Raw genomic sequence first — 10,036 nt, forward strand, 5'->3', positions numbered from 1 at the left:
TGACACAAGTTAACGCAAAATAAATTTGTCGTTTGTACGTCAAGTACATGAATGGCAAACGCAACTTTGCAAGTTCAAATGACAATAGATGATGAATATCTCGAACATTGCATAAATTATACACTAGGCTTATCTGGTTGAACACATATACATTGTTGATTCACACGGAAGAATGCTTTTTATAGCTGACTATGCAGTAGTATGGGCTTTGCTCATTGTTGCACTTGACCTTTTAAAATCATTGACATGTATGCTCTGAGATAAAAGAAACTTTCAAATCCACTGATGAAAATTAAAGCTACTTTAAAATTGCAATTTTGTCATATCAACTTCTGTCAATAAAACTAAACAATGATATCAGATTTATACCAAGTTTACACGCCAGACACGCGTTTCGTCTACAAAATCAAGTTTAACGTAGATGGTGTTTTACTTTTGCAAAATCCAAATCTCTGGTCTCTGTCAGTCAGACTGGTTTTTCACTAGAGTATATTGAATGTAAATAGTGTGAAAGCGTCAATCTTAATGTAACCTACGTCCGGCTCATTCCGAACGGAATATCGGATTCCGCACAACGGTTATAAAAGGTCATATTAATATTAAGATGACATGCCAAAACAGCTGAATGTGTTCCTAGTGTTGCTCTAGCGACAGGGCCCCCCGGTGGATCGCTATCCTTGCCGTGGTCGGGGGGCTTGCGTGTCTCAGTGACCCCAAGAGCTATGCCAGTTGGAGCTTCGTCTCCTGGTAGGGTTACCCATGCTGGACAGGTCGAAGGGTAGAGACCAGACTAAAGTGATCCGAACATCGTACGAGTTGCCCGATGTTTTGAATAAAATAGGATCTCCAACCCGTTGGCCGTGGGTTGCTACCCGTGACGGTGGTTGACGAGATCCTTGCGGATGAGGGCTGTAGCCAGACTCCTTACGGTCAGAAAATACCCGGACGGACGAGACTATAGTTCAATAAGCTGCTTTGGCTCCAATATCATCTAAACGGGAGGTCGGATGGACCCGGTTCGATCAATCGGCTGGTCATGTCGAGCCCTTCAGTTAATCCTCAACAATAAGCTTTCGTGTAACAATTTTCATTATATACACATGTGTTTTAAATTAAGCTATTTATATTTCGGATAACTGAAGAAGGCGATGGCTCATGGGTCAATCAAGTGGTACGCTTTCTATTTCGCTTGATGGATACGCTCTGCTTGAGTATACTATTCTTGGAACATCTGGTGCTTTCCGCAGTGGATCTTGGGTGCTAATTTTGGGGACCAGCTACGTTATAGATGTTATACTTGGAGCTCGTTTTCAGCATTAGCACGTGACCCCGGCTCGCCACGGAAACACAGCATCGCCCTTGTAGGCACTCCGAGGTGGGTGGATGACAAGAATGGTGAATCTTTCTCATTTCCTATGGCACAACAAAACCAACCCTCTAAATCAGCTTTAATACATAAAAAAAGAAAATGTGATGATTCAGTGCCCTGTCAGGAAGATGACAGTTGGCCCAGATTTATTGTAATAAAAGGAACAGATGAAAAACCAATTTCCAAAATATCTCCCTTTGTGATTCACAAACAAATTCAAAGCGTTGCTGGTACTGTAAAAAAAGTTTCAAAAATGAGATTAGGCAATTTGTTGGTTGAATGTTCCAACAAAAGTCAATCAACAAATTTGCTTACACTGACAACAATTACAAACTTTCCTGTTTCTGCCTCTCCTCACAACAGTTTGAACAGCTGTAAGGGGATCATTCGAGACAGAAGTCAATACCTTGGTGACCTTACCGTGGAAGAAATCTGTGAGGAACTTTCAAGCCAAGGTGTAACTGATGTTGTTAGATTTCAAATAAAAAAGAATGGAAATATAATCAAATTAAATACATATCTTTTGACATTTAGAACTCCAACTCCTCCTCCATCTATTACTTTAGGTTGCTTCGGAATCAGAGTTGACAGGTTTATCCCTAACCCAATTCGATGCTTCACTTGTCAAAAGTTTGGTCATGGAAGCAAACAATGTCGTGGTACGCAGAGATGCTTCAAGTGTTCTGACGAAGGACACGAGGGAACAACCTGTAGCTCTGAATCTTCTAAATGCGTAAACTGTGGTGAATCCCATTTTTCATCATCTAGGGACTGCCCTGTTTACCTTAAAGAAAAAAATATTATCAAAATTAAAACAGAAAGAAACATCAGTTATCCAGAAGCTAAACAGATAGCTTCTGTTTCGAATGATCTCCTTGTTTCGAACAGACCATCGTACGCCAGCAAAGTTGTCCGCTCATTCAGTCACGAGCATACACAAACTCGCATGACCTGGCCAATTGATGCTGAGACATTTACAATGCTGCCTGTTGAAACAGAACCTAACGATAAAATATTAATTCCAAGAAAACCAACACCTTCTAAAACCAGTACTCAGTCAACTCCATCTTCCTTACAGAGCTCAAATGAAAAAAAGAAATCAAATAAAAAAGATACAGTTAAATCAGACAGTTGGGGCGGTGAATCTGTCTGGGATCTTCCCAGTGACATAGATGATTCTTCCATCTCCAATAGTCCTCCTTCATCTGCATCTAATAAAACTAGTTTATCTTCTGCATCCAGTACAAAGTCTTCTAAAGCCCCGTCTCCTCTTCGTTCTCCAGAACAGAAGGATGTCCCATAGAAGCCAGCAAATACATCCTCTCAGAAGTCTTCTGATTCGAGGTCGCGGGGTAGGGGTCGAGGCGGAGTAAAACAAGCTGCGCATGGTCCTGGAGATCGACGACTCTCCTCACACAACAGATTTTCAACACTTAACGACGAATCAGAAATGGAAATCGAAAGTGTTCCGCCACCCGAAAGATTACAATCTCAGGGTGAGCGAAATAAGAATGCTGGCAAACTCGATAGCATTCGCCCGTCTATTAACAAATCATGACTAATATCATCCAATGGAATTGCCGAGGTCTTAAAATAAATCTTCTCGAGTTAACGCTTCTAGTTCAGTCATTTATACCTACTGCATTTTGTCTTCAAGAAACTCATTTAAAAGAAAGTGACAATGTATCTTTAAAAGGATACAACATGTATAGCACATTTTCTAAGGTAGATGAACGTGCTGCAGGCGGATCATCCATTTTTGTGAAAGACAACGTCATTCATAGCACAGTCCAACTCACCACGAACGTCTTAGAAGAAATTTGTCTCGGAGATAACATCTCGCACTCCGATGACAAAAGTATGGAACATGATACAAAAGATAAAAGGTAAAAATTCTAAAGCCACAGTTAAACATTTAAAAAATGGCAATGATTTATTAACATCTGAAAAGGATATTGCCAACAAGCTTGGTGAAACTTTTGCGAAATCTTCTTCTTCTAACAACTACAGGGAAGATTTTAAAAAAGTTAAAAAACAAAAAGAAAAAATTAAATTAAACTTTAAATCAAAAAATGGTGAAAATTATAATAAACTCTTTTCCCTTGAAGAACTTAAAACATCTCTGTCAAAAGCCCATGATACAGCTTGTGGGCCTGATAATATTCACTACCAACTGTTAAAACACTTGCCAGATTCCTCGCTGGAAGCTCTTTTGCAGCTTATGAATAACATCTGGGAATCTGGTGATTTACCATCAATCTGGAAGCTTGCAACCGTCGTGCCTATTCCAAAACTAAGTAAAGATCACACGGATCCTATTAATTATCGGCTGTAAAACACTAGAACGGATGGTCAATGATCGCCTTGTTTGGTTCCTGGAATCCAATGGGCTTTTAGCCAATATCCAGTGTGGATTCCGCCAAGGTCGCAGTACTCTTGACCATCTTGTTCGATTCGAATCATTTGTCCGTAATGGTTTTGCGAAAAATGAACATGTAGTGTCGGTCTTTTTCGATCTAGAAAAAGCCTATGATACTACATGGAAGTATGTTATTTTAAAAGATCTGTTTGATATGGGGTTGAAAGGCAATATGCCAAATTTTACTTCGAATTTTCTATCTAACAGACAATGTAATGTTAGAGTAAATTCAACCATGTCTGATCTGTATGATCAAGAGATGGGTGTCCCTCAGGGCAGTATTTTATCTGTTACATTATTTAGTCTTAAAATCAACAGCCTTGTTTAAGTTTTAAAAAGTAATATTGAAGGTTCATTGTATGTTGATGACTTTTTAATATGTTATAGAGCCAAAAATATGAATAACATAGAAAGACAATTACAGTTATGTCTTGGAAGAATTGAAAAATGGGCCTCGGAAAATGGGTTTAAATTTTCCACTTCAAAAACGGTCGGGATGCATTTTTGTAACAAAAGGAAATTGCATCTTGATCCAGAACTCACTTTGTACGGCAACCCAATTAAAATGGTTGATGAAACCAAATTTCTTGGGTTAATTTTCGATAAAAAGTTAACCTTTCTACCCCATATCAAAATGTTAAAATCGAAATGTTTAAAAGCACTAGATATTTTAAAAGTTGTCGGCAGCACCGACTGGGGTGCTGATCGCAACATTTTACTTAATTTATATAGATCTCTAGTTAGATCTAAACTAGATTATGGCTCTGCAAGGAAGTCCTACATACAGATTCTCGATGCTGTGCATCATCAGGGTTTGCGTCTCTGTCTTGGCACATTTAAAACCTCACCAGTTGAGAGTCTGTATGTAGAGGCTGATGAGCACTCACTCTCTAACAGACGTTTGAAGCTTGGACTTCAATATGCTGTCAAACTAAAAGCCTACTCAGATAATCCTGCCTACAGCTGTGTTTTTAATCCAATTTATGAAGATATTTTTGCAAAACATGAAAATAAAATTCCTCCGTTAGGTATACGTTTAAAACCACATTTAGCTTCTTTTGATTTAAAATCTGTTGCTCAAGTTGAAACTTGCAAATGTCCTCCATGGGAACTTCCCAAACCAAAAATGATATTTGATCTCCGTGAACACAATAAAAATAAAACAAATCCTCTTTTAATTCAGCAACGCTATGCTGAAATCAAAGCCAATTATTCAGATTTTTCAACTGTCTATACTGATGGATCAAAAGATGGTGACAGAGTTGCATCTGCTGCTGTCTTCAGGGACAGAGCTGCAACTCTCCGTTTGCCATCTGATGCATCGATCTTTACTGCTGAAGCAGAAGCAATAATTTTGGCTTTGAAATTTATTGCTTCTTCAGATAAATCCAAATTTATTATATGTTCTGATTCACTTTCATGCTTACAAGCTATACAAAATACTAAAATTAAAAACCCAACAATTCTCAAAATTTTATATGTAATGAGGAATTTAAAAATTCTTCTTAAAGAAATATTATTTTTATGGGTGCCGAGTCATGTTGGAATCCTTGGAAACACAGCTGTAGACCTTGAGGCAAAGAATGCCCTGGGTGACCCTTTATCTAACTATACCATATACCGATTTTAAATCTAATATTAGAGAATATGTTTTTAATATATTGAAAAATGAATGGAGTAAAAAAGATGGTAATAAATTACATGAAATTAAACCTAATTTATGTAAACCTTTCAATAATTTTATGTGCAGAAAAGATCAGTGTGTTATTTCTAGATGTCGTATTGGTCATACTAGAATAACACACGAATATCTTTTAAAAAATGAAGTAGAACCACAATGTATACCTTGTAACTGCAAGTATACTATTAAACATGTTTTAATCAATTGTATTGACTTTGCTGATATTCGTAAGAAGCATTTCAATGTCAATAATATGTATGATTTATTTAATAATGTTTCATTTACAAATATTGTTTCATTTTTAAAAGAAGTTGGAATATATTCTAAAATATAAAAATGTTATTATATTTAAAACGATTTTAAATTTTATCACGTTATCTTAATGTTCATTTTTATTTGTAAATAATCAATTTGCTTTAATCTAGAATTTTAGTTTATTGAAGGACCTTTTGTCTGATTTTAAGAATATGCTTTAAATTGTAAAAAATATTCGAATTAACTCTCGCCGCGATATAGCCTTGTTGTGCTAATGCGGCGTAAAGCAACCAACAATCAATCAATCAATCTAGCGACAGGGAAAATATTCGGCCCTGAACTTGGAATAGAATAACCGATTATTTGGGAAAACTTTCAAAGTCGACGAAACAAATATTCATAATTCATTGAACTTAGAACAGGGTTTCTGGTTAAAATCGAACTGTTTAGAATAGCTTTAATTTTGTCTACCTGGTGTTGCATTGCATTGATGGTAATTTTATGAACGTCTTAAAATTCACTAATTCAGGTTTTGAGCCAACCACACACTAAAAAATATGGTCGTTTGTATTACCCAAGGATGGAGATGGTAAATCCGATGTGACGTTCTCTGCACACATAGAACCTCTGCAATTGTAAAGCAAAATATTGTCCCTCAAGACAATATTTCATGACGATGTATCATAAAATATTGTACTCGTGAAAAATGTCCAGAGAAGGACAAATTTTCATAGTGAAATTTTGTCTGTATATAGACAATATTTCACAGATGATTACTATGAACTGTTGTCTTGTTAAAGGAAGGTTATATTTTGTGTATATTGAGACAATATTTCATAGACAGAGGTTATCAACATATATTCATGTTAGATATTGATATTTTATTTGAATGAAAATAACAAATAAACACAAATTAATATTCAAGTTACATTGTACTCCTGTACTTCCTAAAACGTTTTTGCGAAAATATTTGTCAATCTAGTATTTACAAATACAATCAGTAAATTCAATTTTAAACTTAAACTAGAACACACCCGCGAAATCGCGGGCATTTAGAGCGTGTTTGAAAGTATGTTAACTTGTAGGAAGAATTTTAGTAAAATATTTTATGACCGGAGAATTTCAGGAAAGGTATCAAAAGTCATAGGTACTTGGGGACAGGACAATTTTTTAGCCCTCCACCTTACTTCCGAAATCCATTAATTTTTGTCTTCTTTTGATTCAATTATTTTCGCGTTTTTCTGTATGCTATGAACAGACATATACTATAATCTCTATGTAATATAATTTTCAAATTCAAATGCGGAATCCGTTGTGCTAAAATGGAAGTTATATCAAATATTATTTTACTACAATGACGAATATGTGATAAAATTTCACTATGGGTACTCTGTACTTTCAAGTCAATTACTTATAACGGACAACATGAAGAATTCATTTCAACATCTCCGTGTTATTTATCAAACAGTTTTAGTTCAAGGCCGTAACTAAGCCTAATATTTTTTTTTAGTGAGGCACTGTTCAAAAAATTTGGCAGGGCATGGGATAAATTGTGCAAAATCCTGCATTCTGGGCATTTCCAGAGAGCTTAATTGACATCTTTTTAATTTTGGACACTTTTTATATAAATTTTTCATATTTTAAGACATGTACTAACCACCAAATTTTTAACAACTTTATTTAGATTTATATGTCGGATAAACATCCAAATATCAATTTGAGTCTGTCGCCAGAACGTAGAATAAACATCGATTCAGTAGTTTGCCAATTTTTCTATGGCCGGTTTCGTCAAATCGTTTCAGAACATTTGGTCTGCTGACATCCTTATCGCGATGAACATGTAGCATGGCAAGACCGCACAGTCTCTCGCCACTCATGCATGCTCTTTCCCAAGTTTTCAGTCGTCTTAGGGCAGAAAAAGAACGTTCACAGCAGACGCTCGTCACTGGCAGAGTTAATAAAAGCACAAGAACACGTCTCGCGTTTGGGTAAAAATCCTGATGTGCGTATACTAGAGCTTGCTGAAGGGAACTGGGAACAGATTCCTTAACTGTGAACTTTGTTTTCCATCTTAAAATATCCTGCTGCCAGTTTTCAATGTCTGGCAAATCCGGGTTGTACGCTTCTTTTATTTCATCTATGCATTTGTCTGTCAGGTAGTCAAATTTTCCAGGTAAAAGGTATTGACCCATCATCATTTGTCACTGTTCTTGTGGGAATCTTCTTTCAAGCTCAATACACACGTGATCTAAAAAGGCATAGAAAATTGAAACTCCCCAAAGCTGTTCTGCCGAGTCAACATTTGGATTGTCTCTGTGAATTTGCCTACCAACTCTTCGCCGCGGCTGCAAAATAATTTCTACTACATCTGCAAAAAACACGGGCACTCTCGAATAGTTTAGAAAACGCTTCCTCTCATCGGATCGATTTCAGAGTTCTAAGTAAGTTCCGTGCCTCATCAAAGGCCACCACCATATCAGTCAACTTTTTGCAAGGAAAGCGTCAAAGGCTTCAAAAATGATAAGACATACTGTGCAACAACTAGAGCCATAATGAATTCCGGGTCTTCCATTAACCTTCGATGACCACCTGCCTTAGACTTTGAATCACCACTGCTTTTTTCCTCAATCTTATTAACAGCATGGTAAAGTTTTTCGTAATTTGTGATGATTGCGGACAATGCGTCTACCCGAGCCGTCCAACGGGTTTCACTTAATGGTTGTATGGATTATTTCTGCATTGCTTCCTGCAATAACTTACCACTGCTATCGTCTTCCTCGTGGATTTCCATTATCTTATTCATAAGATCAGACTCGGTAAACATTTCATCTTTAAGTATATTCTTTCTGTTCGTTGGAGCACAAATGAACCAGGTCAGTTGAACCGCATTATCCATTATATTTCGGATTTGGTTAACAACCTTGCAACTTTGTGTCACAACTAAATTAAGGTTGTGAGAACGACAATGAACATAATAAGCCCTAGGACAATTTCTTCGAATGCGAGTTTGCACACCATTCACGTGTCCACTCATGACACTAGCACCATCATAGCCTTGTTCTCTTAATTTTGCAATGTCTAGTCCCCACTTCTCTAAGTATGTCATTATGTTCTCAGCAATGTTTTCAGCGTCTGTTTTTGTAAGTTCTACGAAGCCCATGAATTCTTCTCGAACCTCCGTCTTTATACTGTCTACGAACCGAATGCATAATGAAAGCTGCTCCTTTACGCTGACATCTGTTGTCTCATCAGCGCATACAGAATGGTATCGGCTAAGTTGCAGTCATTAGCTATCTTCTCGCGTATCTCGATCTCGCAGCAATAAATAAGTTCATTCTGTACCTTCGGGGATAGGTAATGTGGACCTTGTGACTGCAAATGGTGACGTAAAATTTCATCAAATTTAGCTATACACAATCGACAAAATATTGGAAATTACCGTCTTCCCTTTTTAGTTACTTATCCCAGTTGCCCCGGAGTGCAATATTCCGTTTTCCCAAACTAACAATAACATCTATAATTGCTAGCAGTATCTGACGATTACGAACTACCTTGCTCTTGTACGCTTTGCAGACAGACTACTACAAATGTCTGGTTTACTTTCATTCGAAACCATTATAAGATTATCGGCCTTTTCTTTCGCAGCAGAGTGTAATTTGCTATTCTCTTGTATTTTAAGTGAATCTCTCTTGTCACCTGATGCGTTTTCCAGTCACGAAAACCAATCATTGCAAACATTCCGTCACCGTGACCGTCACCAAACACTAAGCAGTATGAACAATAAGCGGCATCTTCTTCAACCGAGTAGCGCAGCCAAGGAAAAGTTTTTTCCCATTCTTTGGAATACTTCCGTCCCTTTGTCATTGGAAATATTTTTACATCGCTACTGCTCGGAGTTGAAAGAATCTTCAATTTTTCATTTTCAGACAAACTTTGTTACTTAATAACGAATGGATCAAATGATGGGCCAATCTTCGTAACCTTTTCCATTATTTCATCAGTCTGTGTTTCTAGCGGTAGCACACTATCATCAACACAATGATCGATGTCTACTTCCGATTCCTTCTCCATCAGCAATTCCGTAGCAGCATCGGTAGTAACAGTTGTGTCTGAAAAAAGGAAATAAGCTCAATCACATCACACAGTCGCTGTTACAAAATATTGAACTTGCTTTTATGCTAACAAAGAGTGAACAAACTAGGGATAGAATGAGATAAGATACATGTATATGATTCTATCTAGAGTTCGTTTACTTGTGTGATATGGGTACGGGGGAATTGGACTGAAGTTTTCGCCGTTTACATGTAGGTCC

At 37.0% G+C, this 10,036-nt stretch overlaps 1 protein-coding gene across 1 annotated transcript in view; it reads right to left on the bottom strand.

Annotated features, from left to right (window-relative positions):
- Positions 1-9,660: 9,660 nt before the first annotated feature.
- Positions 9,661-10,036, bottom strand: part of LOC127707351 (uncharacterized) — a 6,175-nt gene continuing 5,799 nt past the window's right edge. The window contains exon 4 of the mRNA XM_052211862.1: positions 9,661-9,833. Within this exon, the coding sequence (XP_052067822.1) occupies positions 9,661-9,833 (173 nt within the window). The remainder of the gene's footprint in view (positions 9,834-10,036) is intronic.

The sequence above is a fragment of the Mytilus californianus genome, unplaced genomic scaffold, assembly GCF_021869535.1.
Source record: "Mytilus californianus isolate M0D057914Y unplaced genomic scaffold, xbMytCali1.0.p SCAF_66, whole genome shotgun sequence".
Classification (NCBI taxonomy): Eukaryota; Metazoa; Mollusca; class Bivalvia; order Mytilida; family Mytilidae; genus Mytilus; species Mytilus californianus.